The following is a 19,658-nucleotide window of genomic DNA, read 5'->3' on the forward strand; positions in this document are numbered from 1 at the left end:
GGTCATCGACCAAACGATTTTGTCCCATGATTTCATGAACATTTTCCAAATAATTCCATCCTCCTTCCACTTTTCTTCAAATAACCTATCCTCTTCCTTACGTTCTTCCACGGTTAATTTACTAATGCGCTCATCCTCTTCCTTTGACCTCTTGGTACCCTTCCTTGGTCTTTTAGCTTGGAAATGATGATGGCAATTGGTTTTGAGATTGCATTGAATGTGCCACGTACATTGCAAGTTTTGGGCTTCCGGAAACACTACCGCTATTGCATGCATTAAGGCTTGATCGTTATCCGTTACAATAACCCTTGGAAAATTATCACCGTTATAAATGGACCTCAACGTCTCCAACATCCAAATGAAACTCACATTGTTCTCATGATCCATTAAACCCCATGCAATCGTAAACGTGTTTTTGTCCGAAGTATGGCAAGCAATGTTCAACAACGGCATGTTATACTTGTTTGTCTTATAAGTAGCATCTATCAACAAAATTTGATGAAAGCATTGAGCCAATTGGATCATTTCGGGATGTGCCAAGAAAATACGAACCACTATACCATCCTTTTCTTCCCTTCTCAAGGTGTAGCCGTGTAACTCCGCTAACCACTCCGATTGTTGCATGACCGTTCTACCATCCCATTCAGTCCTTTTGATCGTAGCTAGGGCCGACTTAATTGTAGACAAAGAAGACAAGTTGTCGGGGTCGTCCGCCTTTATTTTACTTAAGATCGCACTCGCTTTTTGGATCCGCATAGACCTCACCGTCTGCATTTGATGTGGTTTTAACTTGGCAACCATTACATGTCCAATTAAATCCAACGGATCATCATGGTTGTGACAACCGTTATCAACTTTATACATTTTACTCTTTACCTTTAATACCATCGGGCTTATAGAAGACAATCTTAAATGGGCATCCTATCTTCTTGGTATTGCTTCGGTATTTCCTATTCGTCTTCCGTACGTACTTACTATTCTTTCCCTCGTGACTCTTTCGCGTCCCACCTCGCTCACAAATCATTTCAAATCGAGTGTCACTAACATGATTATTTTGAACTACCACGCACATGTTATCTTTTGCCTTGTTCATAAGCCATTCCTTTGCCTCCTTCTTACTTCCAAATGTCTAAACGTGCATAAAACAAAACAAATCTAATAAGCATAACCATTTAACATATAAATTTTGAAAAAAAAAAAATAGTAATGAGTATACCAAATCGTTTGCATAGTAGGGAAGTGTCGGGCCTCAAATAGAAATCATCAACAAACTCTTCAACGGCCTGCATATGAAAGCAACAAATTATACAATAATCGGAGGTTATTAAATAAGTCAAACTGCCGAATATACTATATTCGGAATCCTATCGGTTACCCAAAACACCCGATTTATGCAAATGAATGTACACAGTTTACTGAGTGCAAAAAATGATATAATCGGAAGCTAAAATATATAGTAAAACAACCGAATATAAATAACCGGGAGATAACTTTAATCGATAAACATCCGATTTTCAAGTTTTCGGAAATTTTATTTTGAGGCCACTGTTATATTCGGCAGTCAAATAATGTTAAACTATTACCGATTGTAAAGGATAAGAATACTGAGTTTTGAAATTTTTTGAGGAATTCGTTTTTGGGGATTCGGGGTAAATAACTCTACATAACTACCGAATGTAGATTTTTTTGGAAAACCAGTTTGGGGTTTTTTCTCATATTCGGCAGTAAACTACTATCTTGGAACTACCGAATATACATATTTGGTACTCTGTGTTATATTCGTAAGTTTATTCGAGAAATTATCTACCGAATCTGGGTAGTTCATGGCATTCAATGCATGCAATAATCGGTTTTTCTTGTTTACAAAAGCACACAAACGCATGCAAATCGAGTATTTGAGTTTCTTAACACAATACCTGTGTTTTACATGCATCGTTAGCTTCAATATCAGGCGATTCTCCATTTTCTTCCATGAAAGGGTCGTCTAGGTTTTCCTCTCCACAAAAGTTTGGATCATTCAACATATACCCCAAATCGTCTTCTCTAAACGGTCGTGAACCCTCAATATTTTGTTCTTCGCCATGATTCTCACCTTCTTCTTCATATCCATCCATTTTTGTAGTGATAAAATGGGTTTTCCCTTTTTTCCTTCACCTTCTTCTCTATAACTCTAACAACTCAAAAATGAAAAAGAAATGGAAAAAATGAAACAGAAATCATTCTAATACTGCACCGACTACAATCGGAAGTCTGGGTAATATTTTGGCTTCCGATTGCAATCGGAGGATAAAAATGTTATCATATCCTCCGAATATATAAGGGTAATTTGCCATTACGAATTACGCGAGATAAGGACTGGCTACATTTTCCCTTTCGGTGACCTTTTGTGTTTTATTGTTGGCCCCTAAAAACGCGAGGTAATTTATTAGCTATTTTTAACAATCAAACTTATGGCAGAGACTTGTACTAACTTTGTCTAACATCTTATAGCCGTTGAGAATAAAAATCGAACGGTTAAGAATGACATTTATAAAACACTAGTTAAAGTAGTAGACACAGTTTTCCAATTTATATCAAGAAGTTAGATAAAGCCTGCATAATTGTACTATCGTCTAGAAGGGGACCATTAACACTGTCTTTGAAGTCTCAGATGGTCCAATAATAGAACCCATCCCAACACTTATAACCAGAAGTGAAACTTCTCCTAGCGTTCTGAAAACCAGAACCAAGTGAAACAATACCCAACTGATCATCCGTCAGAAACCGAACACAAACAATGCATTTTTCTGCGTTACTATCTCTCATTTTTAAGATATTATGTACCTTTTTAAATCGGAGAAAACGAAGAAGATATTATGTACCTTATTCTCTTCAAAAGTGATGTAATCATTTTTGTACTACCAACTAGTAATCTCTCTGTATTTAAAAACAATAGTTTTGTTTGGTTTGCACAAAAATTTAGAAAACTAACCATTATAGATATTTTTTCATATTTTTTTCCTAATTTGTCCTTAATCTCATTTATTTGATATTACAAAAAAAAAATGGAGAGAAAAGTCATAAATGGTTTTGTAAACTCATCGCAATTGAGTTTTTATTCATGGAAATCGATTTTTTTTTTTTTTTTGACATGCAAATAAGGAAACCAGCCTATTTTAAAAAAATGGAGGGAATATTTGATGTGGTCCTTAAATCACACGGTTTCACTGGTCGCATGAAAACGAGTCCCACTAAAAAAAAATCACAAAATGGAAATATATTTTTAGCATGTCTATTTGATTTCATTAATGTTTCCCCTGTATTTATTAAAATCTCATGTGCTTGTTTCCCAAACAGGATAATAAAAATACATTAAAGCTGTGAATCAAAACAAAAACCTACTTTCACTTAGACCGGGTATCAAGTCTAACGTTTAGTGTAAGAAACCCGTAGCAGGTCGATAAATAAGCATCTACACAGTAACGTGTGATTTTCTTGACCTGCTTTCCATATAGGTGACGAAACCGACAAATAATCTGACCATAAAATTGAGAAACTGATTCGATAGAAGGCCAATGGGTTTAATTAACCAATGCGAAAGCGGGTAAACAAAACAAACGAGACATGTGGTTGGCTTTTAAACCACGTGTTTATGTCAAGTTGGACGACTCACACGCCGCGTCTAATGGGTAAGTCTAGTTAACATTTAAAAACAACCTTGTTAACTGATTTAATTTACCAAAGTAACCAAACAGAAGTATTAATTAAATGGTATACAGTACACGTATATGTAGACATACGGTATACTAGGACTTTGTAACAAATACTACCAAGTATTATACTAGACGTTAGTGAAAAATGTAATTTATTAGTTCAACGAGGGAGAATCAGAAAATATAAAAATTACAGTAAGGACTTAATTCTACTTTTTTTTCTTTCTTTCTTTAATTTCTTTTCTTTTCTCTCTCTACAAACACATTTCTCAGTTTGGTTGTTCTGGTTGTTGTTGTTATGGTATGATGCCTTGAAGATTGATTTCTATGAAGGCATTGACCATAAACACTAGCAGGTAACAAACAGCTAAGAAACTTAATTAATTTCTTAGTTGGGATTTCTGATTTATTTACATTTCTTCACTCATATATTGTTTTCGTTTAAATTCTCTGCATGTTCTCTCTCTAATATATGAGAGTATCTTCAGAGATCACAGTGACTTAATTAAGATTATGGGTTGTTTAGTCTAAGGCTGATGAACCAAATTTTTGTTCTCTCCTGAAATTGTATCAAATTTAAGAGCTTTGAATTTTCTTCTAAAAAAAATCTGATTCTTTTAGGAAGGATTTATTGTCTTCCTATGATTTTTCTGTACATGTTTACAAACAAGTGAAGAAAGTGTGCTGGATTTTGGTTTGTAGAGATCTGAGAATTTAAGGAGGTGCGGATTTATAAGTGGGATGTCTTGATTAAGATTATTTTTCTTTCTGAATTCTGGTGTTCATTTTGGGTTTTTGAGGAACAAGAGTTTGTCTTTATAATCACTTTACTCATCTCATCAGCTGATTAGAATGTTGAAAAGTAGGAAATAGACGAGTTCGGGAGAAATGGGGTTTCAGGTGGGGAGAGATTTACCAAAAATAGGATCACTCAGTTTAGGTGATTTTGAAGAGGATGAAGACATAAGATTAAATTAGGATTTATTTATTTGTTTTTGGATATTTGCGGATCCCGAAGAGGGAACCGAGATGGATTACAGTAGAAGGCTAATGGAGGAGAGGGGTCCATGGATTCCAGTAACACCTGCAAAACCTATGCCAATAAGACCACAACCTATGAACTCTAATGGGAGCCAACCAAATTGGATTGATGCTGTTGGGGTGGGTTTTCCAGCTGAGTATTTTCACCAGAATGCAAGTCTTCCTCATAGTAATTTCACTAGTGCTACTACTACTGCTACTTCTAATGGAGGAGTAATGAATGCATGCTTTAATTCAATGGATTATGTGGATCGAAGTAGAGGAATGAGTACCTGGGAAGAAGCTTTGCTTGGGAATCACAGAACTGCAACTGACATTGTTGACAACACTTTCCCAGAAACTTCGTGTAGTAGTAATACAATCGGCTCGGTGTGGGATAATATTGGATTTTCGGAATTATTAGCTCTCAGTGGAACGCCTGCTGGGGCCGCCTCAATTCTCTCTCAAAGAGGCGAAAACATTGCAGTCAACAGTACAAACTTTCCCATTTCAAATTCTCATGTTCGTGGTAGCCTGCGATATACAAATAGGCCAATTGCAGATCAGAATTTTGTTACAAGCTCTAACTTGTCGAACAATCACAGCAACTTCTCACCGCATGCACCACCAGGTAAGTGACTGTAAACCTATCCCTTTCTTTTATTTTGTTTACAACTATCATTTTCCATTAATTTCTAAACTTTCAGACTAGGCAAAACTATCATTCATTTGAAATATTATTCATACCTGGACACTGAACACCAAACATGAAACTTGATTGACCTGAACAAGTGATAACACTCTTTTGTTGATTCATGTAATAACTGCATGCACTTCTACAGATGGGTTTCCTGTTCCATACCGTCCCACGTTCGACCTTAATTCTCCATCTCAAACATTTGCTGATGCAGTCTCAAATGGTGATATATCTTTACAGTTTTCACCTATTACACCACCTCAGATTAAGGGAGGAGCAGTAAACCAGCATTCTGAAATTGCAGAGCATGTCTCAGTAAGAGTATCAGATTTGGTGAACAACGAAGTAGACCAAGGAAGTAATAACGGTATTGAAATTCAGTGCCAAGATTCACTCTTGCATTCTGTAGTGAACTCACCATCAGCTGCTGCCTCTATATTGCTTAAAGAGAATCAAAATGCAGACAGGACAGAGGAGCACGGCATTGACCTAAACAAGACACCAGTACTGAAGCCTAAACGGAAAAAGGTCAGACCCAGAGTTCTCATTGAAGGCAAAAAACCCAGTAAGACTCCTTACCACCGCACCAAGCAGCCTAGTGCAAAAGAAACTCCATCTGTGAAAAGGAAGTATGTAAGGAAAAATGGCCTTAAAACCTCAAATACCCCCGCAGCCAATATTGAAGAAGAGGTTAATGCAGATAAGGTCATTCTTAAATCTGCCAAAAAGGTTTTGAATTTCGACTTGGTAGAAGTAAGAGATGGAAGCCGCAGCAGCACAACGGGTTATCACGAGGGGTTGCTGAGCAGCATTGTGGACAGTTCTTCAAGCAGGTGTAAGGAAAATTCACAATCCCAAACCAATGAGATATGTAGTGGTGTTAATAGTGAAACTAAATTGACAACGGAGCTTCCACAAGGACTGGAAGCTGTGGTAGAGAATTCACCAGCAAGACTTGCATTTGATCTCAATTGTACATCAACTCAGCTTCTGGAAGATTTTATCTCAATCCCTTATAAACCAATTCCAACTACCCCACCACCTACAAGGAGAGAACCAACACGGGAAAGTCTGTCTGCCCTTTTGAGTAGCAGAGATAACACGGTCATCATAGATACCTGCCTGAACAATGGAGAACAATATCATCCTATCAGGAATCAACATACCCAATCATATCAACAAAATGCTACAGCTTCCATACTTCAGAGCAATATTCAATTCACAAACCGAAATAATTTGATTCGAAGCAACCAAATACAGTTGGAAGGGTGTGACCTGGCGAGGGGATCAAAGAGAGGATACTGTCATACCATTGCCGAGACGGATCTCCAATCACTGAATCCATTAAGGAGCCGTGGGAATACTCTCCAGACTTACCAGAAGAAGTTAGGAGGACATGGATACCACATAAACAGTAGCACTGCCGAGCTACCTTTTTCAGAAATTAACAAGAAAACGAGGATAGAGAGAGACCAGAATGTTGTCAATTCTAGCTTGGATTCTTCGGTTGCATCTTTTCTGGAAAATACAAGAAAAAAAATGGCATGCAAAGAGAATGCTGTCAATGCCAATCGCATTGCATTTCAAGCTAAAACCAGAAGTGTCATTCAATTGGGCAATGTCAGTATAAACCACCCGAATGGAGCTGGTCATTCAGCACCAAATCTGCAGTTACAAGCGGTCGCAAATCAAAACTGCAGACTGCCAGATACTTGGGAAGCATTGCTTTCACACACCCAAAAACCAAGCTGTGAGCAATCTGAGAAGACAGCATACCTTGGTCAAACTAAGAACCGGTCAATAGTACCTGCACAGAACTGTGAACTGAGCTCCCTTACTACAACTCTTGATTGCAGTAAAATGCCAGGAACTCCTCAAAAAATGGCACCAATCCCTGGTGACAAGCTTGGAAACAAGAACTTCTCTAGGCATCGAGAAAGCAGAGCAGACCTGGCTGTAGATAACCAAGTGAAGAAGCCAAGAAGAGGGCGGCCGTCAAAGACACTTGACAATGGAATTTCTGTCTCCCGCTCCAGAAAAAAGAATGAGAGCCTTCAAAAGCGTGAGATGTTTATATATACTCAACATCCAGTCAATGAGAAGCCAAGAGGTTATCCTGATGGAACTAAATTTTTAGAAAGTATGTTTTGGACTATCTTTTCTCAATTCCTATAGAAACTAACTGAAGCAACTACTTGAATTTTCTGCTGCAGGTTCATCAGATATGTCATGGCTTTCCATGGATGAGATAATAAATAAGATAGACCGCCTAACGATCAATGATATGAGGACAGACGTGCCGGCACCAGAACAATATGCACTGGTTCCATTTGGAAGAGAGGGGCAAATGGTTCCATATGAAGGTCTGTTTAATGGTATCAAGAAAAAACAGCTGCGGCCCAAAGTCAATCTTGATGCAGAAACTGATAGAGTGTGGAAGCTTCTGATGGGAATACAGAACAATGATGGTGTTGAGGGGACCACTCAGGATAAAGAAAAGTGGTGGGAAGAAGAGAGAAAAGTTTTCCGTGGAAGGGCAGATTCATTCATTGCCCGCATGCATCTCATCCAAGGTACCTAATAAGTTATGAGCAGTTGATGTTTACTACTTTATAATAATAAGTCATATGTTTAAGTCCATGAAAGGCACAACTTTGGATAGAATAAGCTGGCAACACAGGAACTATTCAGTGATCTTCAAAGTTGGGACTGTGCTGTTGATGATATAACCAAAAAAAAAAAAAACACTGACAATTCTAGTGATTGGCACGGTGCCTACAAGGCTACAAGTAACGATAGGGCATTTCATTAAAAATGAGATGGGCCTGTATTTTTAGAGTTCAACCCCAAAAACCGTCTAGCTTAACCTTACAACAAAATAAATGAATAGACAAACATAAAAATCGAGGCAGCATAAAAATAAATATCTGAAAGAGATGAACTGTATAGTGCTTTGACAAGACTGAATGAGGCCTTTATTATAGTTTTGGTACAAAATCTGATTTGAGTGCAAACACAGTGCCTACCTTATGCAAACCCTTCAGTAAAAAAAGAATGAACTATAACAATGAGCTCTTTACGGAGTACTGAGTGAAAGATTTTACAAGGCAATGTATGTTCTTTACAGGGGATAGACGCTTCTCGAAATGGAAAGGATCTGTCGTGGATTCAGTAGTTGGAGTCTTTCTTACGCAAAATGTCTCTGATATTCTCTCAAGGTAAGCCTCAAGTTTCTGTACTATTCAATCAAAATTTTCCGTAAGAAAATCCTCGTAGCGATGATGCTAGAGTTATATTTTCTTTTTCTAAAGGCAGAAACTCATTCTACTACTTTACAGTTCTGCCTTCATGTGTCTTGTGGCCCGATTTCCCTTAAAAACGGCAACCAACAACAATGCATGCAGCAAGGAAGGAACACAAATTATAGTCGAAGAGCCAGAGGTGTGCATTGTAGATTCAGATGATAACATCAGTTGGCAAGAAAAGATGCCAGATCGTTTATTATCCAAACAAGACTATGTTGACATCCGTGAACTGCAGTTAGAAGAAAGGGAGACAGGACACAGCAATGAATCATTTGGAAGCAACGTTGGTGGTTCGTCGAACCCAGGAACAGGGTGTCAGTTTTTGGTAGAAGCCGGAGATAAGAGAGCGGTGGAAGACGTAGTTTCATCACAAAACTCGGTAGTTTCGTCTCAAAATTCAATAGACTCAACCGAATTCCAAACAGCCGACGGAAACATTACTGCAAGGATAAGAGGAGAGAGCTTGTTAGAGAATGAGGTCAGAAGACAGTTGGAAGATGTTGTTTCATCTCAAGTCTCTGTAGATTCTTCAAGCATTTGTACAGATGACAGAATCAGATCATACTCTTATTTCAACTCCGGACCAGAGATAGCACCCAGTTGTACATCAAACAGTGTAAGTAATCATCCTTCTTTTACGGAACTTTTGCGGATGGGAGGTACCCCCTTGTTGCAAGAGCATTATAGTCAAGAAAGTGGGAACTTTGCTCAAAATCTAAACTCCAAAAGTTGTCGAGGTCAATCAGAAGGAAAGCGACAAGAAAAGAAAAGTGTAAGCACGAGCGGAATAGATGGATGGAAAGAGCTATTTTCTGTCTGCCCTTCCACTTCAGTTCCCAAAATGCAGTTGCCCAATCCCCCGCACTATTTGTTGCAGATGACCCCAGAGACAGTAGTACAAGAGGTTGAGTCACCAAAGATGTTGGGAATAGACAGTAGGTTTTCTTTGTCATCAGATGCTCCTCAAATGACAACCGTAGTAGACACAAACTGGATGTGCAAAACGGTAATGCCAAATTCTGAAACTGTAAGTAACCGACAAATGTTGTCGACAAATGCTGAAGCTGCACTCAAAACCGATACATACCCATTGGCAAGCAAGTGCTTAGAGCTCCCAGATATAAGTGCAGGACAAGAAACTCTCATTAGAGAGCACCAGGATTCATGGAATAACCTTCAAAAGGTTAGAGACGGCACCTTCAGATATCAAAGCTGTACAGCCACAGAATCTACAAACCCTGTTGAGACCCAAGCTCAAATGGGCAGCGTGATGCAGCAACCTCACTCAAACTTCGTAAATCTCTCACACGGGAACTTAGATGCTGAAGTCAGTACGTCGCTGACAGATAAGCAAACGTCTCAGAAAGAGCAAATACGTTCCTCAGACGGGGTATTTAGTGGGAAAACCATCAATGGTTCAAAAGCCAAAGGAAAGCCTGATAAGGAAAAAAAGAAAGAATTCGACTGGGATAGCTTGCGAAGGGATGTGTATCAGAAAGGTTTAAAAAGAGAAAAAAGCAACAACACAATGGACTCTCTGGACTGGGAAGCAGTGAGAACTGCTGATGTTAGTGAGATTGCCAACGCAATCAAAGAGCGAGGAATGAATAATATGCTCGCAGAGAGAATCAAGGTAAGCCTATAATCATTCATCTTCTATGACTCAACAACTCAGGAAAACTTTGTTAGTATCATCAATTTGTATGAATGCATTTAAAGTAATAGAGATGAAAACAATTGCCCCATCTGCAGGCTTTCCTCAACAGGCTTGTAAGTGATCATGGAAGTATCGACCTTGAGTGGTTAAGGGATGTTCCGCCTGACAAGGCAAAGTAAGTCAACAAACTTGGAGCATACCTCTTTCAATATATTTTGGAAATTATTCAATTTCTTGTTTCAAGCAACAATCCATGGTGTCAGTTGTTAGTAATATTTGTTTTCCTCTGTTAATTCCGACTTAATTATAATAGTTTGCCATTTTGTAGGGAATATCTGCTAAGCATAAGGGGATTGGGACTCAAAAGCGTGGAGTGTGTCAGACTTTTGACACTTCACAACCTCGCTTTCCCAGTGAGATATGAATTGCATAATCTTGTTAATTTTGTGCTGAGCTGAAAAGACGTAAAAACTTACACAAATCATCTCTATGTTATGAATTTGCAATAGGTCGACACAAATGTTGGACGTATTGCTGTCAGACTAGGATGGGTACCACTTCAACCATTGCCTGAGTCCCTTCAACTGCATCTGCTAGAACTGTGAGTTTTATACATATAACAAAGATCATTAAACACAATTTTTCTCTCAATGATGAAACTTGCTAATTTGCAATTCTGGTATAGGTACCCAATGTTGGAGACCATCCAGAAATTTCTTTGGCCACGGCTGTGCACACTTGACCAACCGACATTGTAAACTCATAATCCTTTTAAAGCTGTTATCTATTGCAAACTGTATTTGATTATTTGGGTGGGAAAAAGTTTACGAGTTTATCTAATTTCATGAACTATTGCTGATTGACATCATGTAACCACAGGTACGAGCTGCATTACCAGTTGATTACATTTGGAAAGGTATGTACTGTATTTACTAAGAATATGAGCTGATGTGAATGCGAATGTGACAAGTTAAATAACCTGGCTAATTGAAGTGCATGCATGACTTCATACAGGTTTTCTGTACCAAGAGCAAGCCAAATTGCAATGCATGTCCGATGAGAGCAGAATGCAGACACTTTGCAAGTGCATTTGCAAGGTATACTTGTCATCCCTAAAGATTAATTTCTTACTCCCTGAGGATGGGTGTTGGATACTTATGGACATCATTTAGAGAGGCACGGCCTTAGTATTTAGATTGAGCTTGGTATATCCTTTTCAAACTATCTTGGTGCTCTATAATTTAAACAATTTCTCAAGAGTTGACATGATTGAATCTCTATGTTGTTACTATCGATGCACGGTTACACACTGTGAAACTAGCATCTTAATTATTACGAGGTGACTGATAACGAATGTTGGGTACAGTGCCAGGCTCGCCCTGCCAGGGCCAGAGGAAAAGGGTATTGTAACTTCATTTCCTTCAGAGAAATACCAAAATCCGCCCATGGATGCCAATCCGATGTCACTTCCTCTACTAGAAGCAAATCTGGCTTCAGGAACAAGAATCAGAAAGAATGAATGTGAGCCTATTATCGAAGAGCCGGCAACACCGGAGAATGATTATGCAGAAACACTGGAGAGTGATATAGAAGATGCTTTTGGCGAGTGTCCCAATGAAATTCCTTCAATCAACCTCGACATTGAAGAGTTCACGATTACCTTACAGAATTACATGCAAGAAAACAAAATGGAACTCCAAGAAGGCGATCTCTCCAATGCATTGGTGGCGATAACTCCTCGAGCTGCTTCCATCCCGGTACCAAAGCTGAAGAATGTCAACCGACTCCGAACAGAACACCTAGTGTAAGTACAATGATGAATACCAAGTTCGCCATATGAGGCCCAAATCTATTGTTGGAACCACGGCAATCTATGGGATTCTATGCTAACAATTTCCCCTTGATTGCAGCTATGAACTTCCAGATTCACACCCTCTACTGGAAGGGGTTAGTTATTCTCTCCACTACTGGCCTCTCAATTTGTTACTGACTCATCTCAGCACCTAATGCACTTAAATGTTCTTGATTACAGGTGCCAAGACGAGACCCTGATGATCATTGTTCGTATCTTCTTGCTATATGGACACCAGGTGAGCATGATTGTGAAACAGTTGTAACAGTATTTAAGAAAACCTACAATTTCATACGATCCTACCCTGTAAACGAATAAATAACCTAAAACCTGTTGTGCCGCCTGGCATGATAAAAAGTTTAAATCCTTGAGCTAATATGCTTCCAATTCTGTGTTTTAAGATACTCAAGTTTCTTCCTAACTTGAAACCTATAAAACATTTGGCATTCTTACATATCAAAAGCTAACTAATCATGCAAATGTGTAATATCAGGTGAAACGGCAGAATCAATTCAACCACCCGAAGGATGTTGTAGTTCCCAGGCATCAGGTAACCTATGCAGTGAGAAGACATGCTTTTCATGCAACAGTACACGTGAAGCAAGCTCCCAAACAGTCAGAGGAACACTTCTGGTAAGAAAATGTAACTCTTTTAATTTAGAAACCTCGCTAGACCCACTTTTAGATGCTGATTAGCTTTTTTGCATCCCATGACTAGATACCTTGCAGAACAGCAATGAGAGGAAGTTTTCCTTTGAATGGAACATATTTTCAAGTGAATGAGGTAATTTTTTTTTGATATTCCCATTCTAATCTAAGTGTTTCCATGCATCCCATGTCGAGTTAAGTTCAGATCGAGCAGTATTAAAACTAATATATAATTGCCCTTTAGGTGTTCGCTGACCATGATTCAAGCCTTAATCCAATTGACGTTCCGAGGGCCTGGATATGGAACCTACCAAGACGAACTGTTCTGTTTGGAACCTCAGTATCAACGATATTTAAAGGTAAAGAGGATCCTTAGAGATGGTTAATTTCAAAGTCTACAGTACTAGGTCAAAACAACTAACTGCAGAACTTCAATTTTTGGTTTGTAGGTCAAACAACACAAGAAATTCAAAATTGCTTCTGGAAAGGTATTAATTGATATCTACTAGATCTCATTTACTGCATAAGCGTGCTATGACCAACAGCAGAGAACATTTTTCTAATAAATAATGAATTATCCGGTTGCAGGATTTGTGTGTGTTCGTGGATTCGACCAGAAGTCGCGTGCACCCCGTCCTCTTATGGCAAGATTACACTTTCCAGCAAGCAAATTGGTCAAAAATAAATTATATGCAACCAAGGAATAGATCATGATGCAAGGATGATAATCAGAAATATATCCTAACCAAGATCTGAAAGCCAAAAGAACAGATCACCGACCAAGAAACTACCAAGCATTAAACGGTTACATTGTCTAACATAATGTGCAATCAGCAGTTTCCCCAATTTACTTATTGTCTAACATAATGTGCAATCAGCAGTTTCCCCAATTTACTTAGCGAGAGAGAAAAAAATGTAGGATGAGAGTTCCCACCTGTAAGTCACCATGTAAATGGGCTTGTAGTCTGTACATGGTTTAACATATCATGATTATTTCATTACATGCTCGATATCGAGCCATTCTTCTATATAAAGTAGCTGAGCTCAAAGCAAGAGAAATATCAAATATATCTCAAACCGGATCTGCTTGCTGATTATTCTTATTCAGTTACTAACAAACTTAAAAGGTGCAAAGATGAGGAATCACAATGCACAAAAACAAACCACTCGCACTGCTTGTAACTACACTTACACTGCTCGTATAATCTGTAGAAATCCAGCGCTTAGCCGTACGCTTATCCTATCCTAAGGTTTTGTGGTGGAACACCACGAGAAAGGGTCATTAGTAGCACAGAGTTAAATGACTATAAAAGTAGAGATAAATCTATTAACAAGAAAGATGACACCTATCCAGAGATAAAGCTATTAACAAGAATGATACACCTATCCAGATTGCGCTTACATCTTCAAACATAGCTGGAATTTATGAAATCATAGCATTGGATAAGCAAACAAATACCGATACAGGATAACTATGTACTCTGTGACTCAATTGATTCCAAATCTATAATTCCCCATATCATTCATGCCTTGGGATTTTCCAGAATCAAATACTCGCTCTAACATCAATAATGCCTGGAGCATAACTCAACTATCACTCTCAGATCCTAGATCTTCTTTTTCACTCGAAAAGTTCTAAAATAGCCTAATATCCTTTAGAAATAGCTAGAACAACATTTCTCATCGAAATAGAATCCTTGAAACTGAAGTTGAAGATCTTCAGACTACTCAAATAAACAGATTAAAATAAACACAAACGAATAACCGGATTGCTATGAATCAATACTATTTTGAAGTACTCAAAGTTAGGGTTTCATATAATGAAATCTTCGCTGATATGATTAAAAGAAGCATTACCTGCTGTTATTGATGTTGAAGACGTACACCATAGAGAGAAGGGATTTATTTTCTGCTTATCACGAGAGAGAAGATATGAAATGCGAAAATCCATCTAGTAGATTAAAAATAATTAAAAAAATTGGAGGGAGGGATTTTAAAATTTTCGAATTTTGGACATTGGCACTTTTTGCCGCTTATTTCTTTACCCACTTCTTAATATTTAGGAGTAGACTATTTTTTTCACTTTTGTTACAGGGAGGGAGTCTTTGGATCACCCCACCCAATAATACTGATTCAAGACTTTCCTATGAGTTGGACAACTCTATCCTTATACCAAACCCACGTTTTCAAACAACCCAATACCAAATCATATTATCACATTGATTGTTCTTCCTTCCATCAACTGCCAAGAGAAAACATAAACCCCGAAATTGTTTTTTAAAACCTCTCGAATCATGTTCACGATAGTGTGTATATTAAGTTTCATGTGTTTATTATTAGATGGTTTGATTTTTAATTATTATTTTTTTTCAATTTGAAATTGAGAATTAAGAATTTTTCACTAAGTGGTTTTAATTTTGTTCTGTGATGAATGTATAAATTGATGGATTAAGATTGGTGACTTTTAAGGTTATCTAACTAGAACTTGAAATTGTCACAGACTCGAGAGGAAACTTAGTTTGAACTAGTAATGATCAAAACGAAGAGGGTATATTGTATAGTTGATGCCCCTTCTCAATTTTACAGTAGCTTTCGAAGTTGGGTTATAGTGAAATGATGTGTTTCGCTGCATCTTGTATGGTAGAGAAATTTCTAATTCGCGTTTTGAATTACGAACGTGAATCTTGTATTTCCTTTTCACTGATACAAACGAACCAAGCTTTTATAGACTAATATTTTGATACATGTATGGAAGAAAGACAGTATTATGCTTTAAATGCCAATAGTACATAGAAAAAAAAAGAGAATCATGTTTCGTTGTCCAATAATACCTTGATTAACCTGTTATGGATGGTGAGTTTAAAATATTTTGATAGGTTTTGAAAAACAATTTTAGGGTGTGTGCTTAAACTTCACAGTCGATGGAAAGAAGAAGCAAGAGGATTTGGATTTTGTGTAAGGGTATAATTGTCTAACTCATATGAAACTTATGAATCGGTAGTATAGGGTGAGTTGAGTACGTTTTTTCCACTCCCTTGATCTAAAGACTCCCTCCCTATAACAAAAGTGTTTTTTTTGATACATACTCCCTTGATCTAAAGAGAGTTTCTTATAAAATACGATTTTATAAAATACGTTTTTTCCACTCCCTTGATCTAAAGAGAGTTTCTTATAAAATACGATTTTTTTTTGCTTTTACAAATTTTCAGTTTTTACCTAATTTACCCTTAACAAGTTCCAATAAAATTAATTGAATTTATCTAGAAAATATCACATTAAGAGTTTTAAACCCATTAAAATATTAGAGTGGTGGAATTATCGTTGGGAATACTATAAATTTAGTGATAGCCATACTCTTTAATAGGGGTATACAGGGAAAGAAGAACATTGGAATAAGTTTTCTGCCTATCTAATGAGATTGAAAAATTTTGCTTCTCTGCCTTTATAATAGGGAGTATTTAAGAGTGAATCATGCATGCTTTCCACTCTCTTTTGCAACTACGAGTCATCACTAATAAATCTGGAGAGAGGAGGATTTTTTGGCGAAATTTTTGGTTGTTTTCATAAATGTAAATTACATTTTGTTTGCTGCCAATACTTAACTGTACTTGAGGGTGGACAATACTTTCAAATACATGTCGACCTTTTCATTACGTTGAAGTTCACGTTATGCTTGTCTCTTTTTACTGTAAGAACTTCACTATTAAACCCTAACCTTATTTTCCATTTTTACTATCTTCTTTTCTCTCTCTTTTTCTTTTACTTGATTTCTTCTTTGAGTTCGTTATATTTTGATAAAATTATTGACTGGTTTTGTTTTATATCGTCTTCACACCCACTATAATCAAAACTAAGTTTTTATATTGAAAAACTATAATCAGAGAAGGAACCAAAGTTCCAAGGTACATTTGATTTTTGATCCTTGTAATTTGATTTCATAGCAACGGTATTTCCGAATATGGAATCAGGTTTAGGAACTTCATGTTTGTGTGATTCAATTTATTACTTATGTTTTATCAGTATTATCATGTTTTTCCATTATATAAGTTGTATCCTTGATTTCGATACATAGGTTTTTCAATTAATAAATTATGACGTACAACTTTCAACAGTTACATGTTTGCTACAGGAATCACTTGGAATAATATGGCTACAATCAGCACGCAAATCATGTGATAAATTAGTACTAAAGTGCAGTCTTATCGCACGTTAGTTACTTGTATAGATCATGATATAGCATGAAACGATGTATTTAAATTCTCAAAATGATTAAATCATTGACGTGAATGCTATAATTTATTGTAAAGACGACTAATGTACAATAGCATGGATATCACTTTTGTGTTATTGTTTTTGCATGTGATAATGTCAGTTGATTTTATTGGTTGTATTTAACTGAAAAAATTTGATGAAATTTGTTGATATCATGTATGTAAATTTCAAGAAAAAAATTAATTTTAAATAAGGTTTATATCTTTGTTAATAAATAATATTGAAGTATGATATGTTATAGGGTCGTTATTAATAATTATGTTAGCTTTGATCGAATGATTATTAAATTTATAAAATGAGTGAAATCTTTGGAATCATTAGAATTCGTTTAGTATTTAGTAGCATATGCAGTATATTGATTGATATTGTTTTAAGATGTTTGTGGTCAAACTGTAAAAAGCAAATATGCGTATGCTATAGAATTTTAAATTGTTTATTTTATGAGTAATTCTGGACAAACTGGATATATATATATACTAATAAAATGATATACAGATAGTTGTAGATCAAAGATCAATGCATAACTCTTTACGAAGGGATTCACCACGCATGTGTGACTAAATTTTAAAATTTACTAGAGAAGATTTCTAAAATGAATATGTCAAAACATTACGATGTTAATACAAAATATTCTTTCATAGAAAAAGATCAAGAGAGATAACGCACCTTGACATTTAGCATCTGATTTATATGTTCTGACAGAAAATGCTAGTTTAGAAAAGTAGACGACTACACCCAATGAAAAGCTAACAATTTCAGAATTGATCGAATCAATTGGTTTTAAAGAAATTTACGATTTTCCAAAATGGTATGTTACCAGATGTGAACGATTTTGTAAGGTGTATTTACGGTATTAATATGGTCGTAATTACCTACATACCTTTTCGATATGGACGGTCCGAAAAACAGGATTATCACCTTGAATTCTCAATCATCGTAACATGGTTAACTTATACGATGAGTTTGATGATTTTTTTATTTGCAGTAGACATGCTATGATCATTTTGACCGTCATGACTTGTTGTTAATTTTTATTTTTTGTTTGACAATATATCAATAATATTATACAATTCAAAATTAATTCCACTTACTATATTAGATAGAATTTAAATTTATTACTAACCTGATAGAATCTTCAATTAAACTTTATTGTACGTCAACACAAATATATACACTTTATTTCATTTTGAATGTTTACTTTTTCTGGTGAAGTACAAATTTAACACATGGTTATAGGTATGTTTTGGTTTTTATTTCGAATTTGGATTATTTTTTTTGCTAGCTTTTCCTTTACCTTTATTTACATATTTTTTATGAAACTCTTAGGGGAAAAAAACCCGTTTGATCGAATTAGATAAATTTACAAAAACAGTTTTCATCTTTTTACTGAAGATAAACAACAATATTAAAATTGAAAACAATGTGAAGATTCATATCATACGTATCGCATCAATACTACGCATAGCTATTAATTTTGCATTGCGGCTTTGAAACAATTTGCTCATAAATATATTATTGGGACATGCTTTTAAAAGATGACTATTCGGCTTTCATATCTGTCGAAACAAGTAGATGAACTAGTTAATCTTAGAGGATGTTAGACATGGTTGTAAACTTCATGCAACAACTAAGGTTCTTAAGGATTCCCATAAAAGTGTTTTCCAATGTGTATTTATTTGTGCCGCACTTTAGTGAAGCGTCTTTTTCTTGTTATCAGAAAACATGAGATTCCTTCTTGAAAATTATTTTCGAGTAGAAACCTTTTCAGAATAATGATTAAGAAAGGGTATACACGATGAAAATTTTATCAAGAAAGATTGTCAGGAATGGCTTAAGAAGACTTTTAGATGTATATTGAGAATTTTTGACCACTATATATCTATATATATCTAGGTTATAATAACTATTTTGTAACACCCCTGATCCGTTGAATGGAATATAAGTAGTGGTTTGGACTTTACTAGCACCGAGGTATTTTTAGCATAATTGGCTTCGGAATTTTGAAAGTATCCTGCAGTTAATTGCACTCTCGGGAAGGAGAAAAACATGTAACGACCTGTAAGCATGCTAATGGTTATTAGCTGGTCAATTGAGATTTTCAAGTTTCACGGCGTCAGTAAATGACATAATGCGAAGGACTGATTAAGCGAATTCTCAGAAGATGGTAATGCGTCGAGTCTGTGATATCCATCCCTTAGTAATTTTAATTATACTATGGAAGAACAAGAATACCGAGATGGATATATATAAATAACTATGTGTTTGTTATATGGATGGGTGCCCATAAAATAATAAAGTGATCAAAGAAGTTTGAATTAGTTTATCTAGGTTAAATAAATTTTTGGCCGAAATAAATTGGGAAAAGGTTATAAGTATTGATAACTTTTGCTACACGTCCAAGATGAAAAGAGGTAGAACTTTAGTCGGCTGAATAAGAAGGGATAGAGGCGTGAAAGTGTTGCAAAAGAAAGGTTTGTAGCGTTTTCTTAACAATGATTAGCATGGATGGGTTTGT

General features: G+C 36.2%; 1 protein-coding gene across 1 annotated transcript; it reads left to right on the forward strand.

Moving 5' to 3' along the window:
* Positions 1-3,934: 3,934 nt before the first annotated feature.
* Positions 3,935-13,937, forward strand: LOC113310483 (transcriptional activator DEMETER-like). The gene is made up of 19 exons (XM_026559174.1): positions 3,935-5,343; positions 5,555-7,519; positions 7,623-7,982; positions 8,537-8,627; positions 8,748-10,347; positions 10,467-10,546; positions 10,700-10,784; positions 10,881-10,972; positions 11,057-11,125; positions 11,251-11,287; positions 11,386-11,468; positions 11,738-12,175; positions 12,282-12,318; positions 12,404-12,461; positions 12,717-12,856; positions 12,942-13,007; positions 13,116-13,230; positions 13,321-13,359; positions 13,460-13,937. Exons 1-19 carry the CDS (start codon positions 4,722-4,724, stop codon positions 13,576-13,578), a joined length of 6,096 nt encoding a protein of 2,031 aa, XP_026414959.1. The 5' UTR covers positions 3,935-4,721; the 3' UTR covers positions 13,579-13,937.
* The last annotated feature ends 5,721 nt before the right edge of the window (positions 13,938-19,658 follow it).

This window comes from Papaver somniferum, chromosome 9 (genome assembly GCF_003573695.1).
Source record: "Papaver somniferum cultivar HN1 chromosome 9, ASM357369v1, whole genome shotgun sequence".
Taxonomy (NCBI): Eukaryota; Viridiplantae; Streptophyta; class Magnoliopsida; order Ranunculales; family Papaveraceae; genus Papaver; species Papaver somniferum.

Bases quoted from the DNA above. Each gene is read 5' to 3' on its own strand.
- LOC113310483 (XM_026559174.1), top strand. From the start codon at position 4,722: ATGGATTACAGTAGAAGGCTAATGGAGGAGAGGGGTCCATGGATTCCA. The intron at 7,520-7,622 runs GTTATCCTGATG...TTTCTGCTGCAG, and splicing joins AGTCAATGAGAAGCCAAGAG to GTTCATCAGATATGTCATGG. The intron at 10,348-10,466 runs GTAAGCCTATAA...CCCCATCTGCAG, and splicing joins TGCTCGCAGAGAGAATCAAG to GCTTTCCTCAACAGGCTTGT.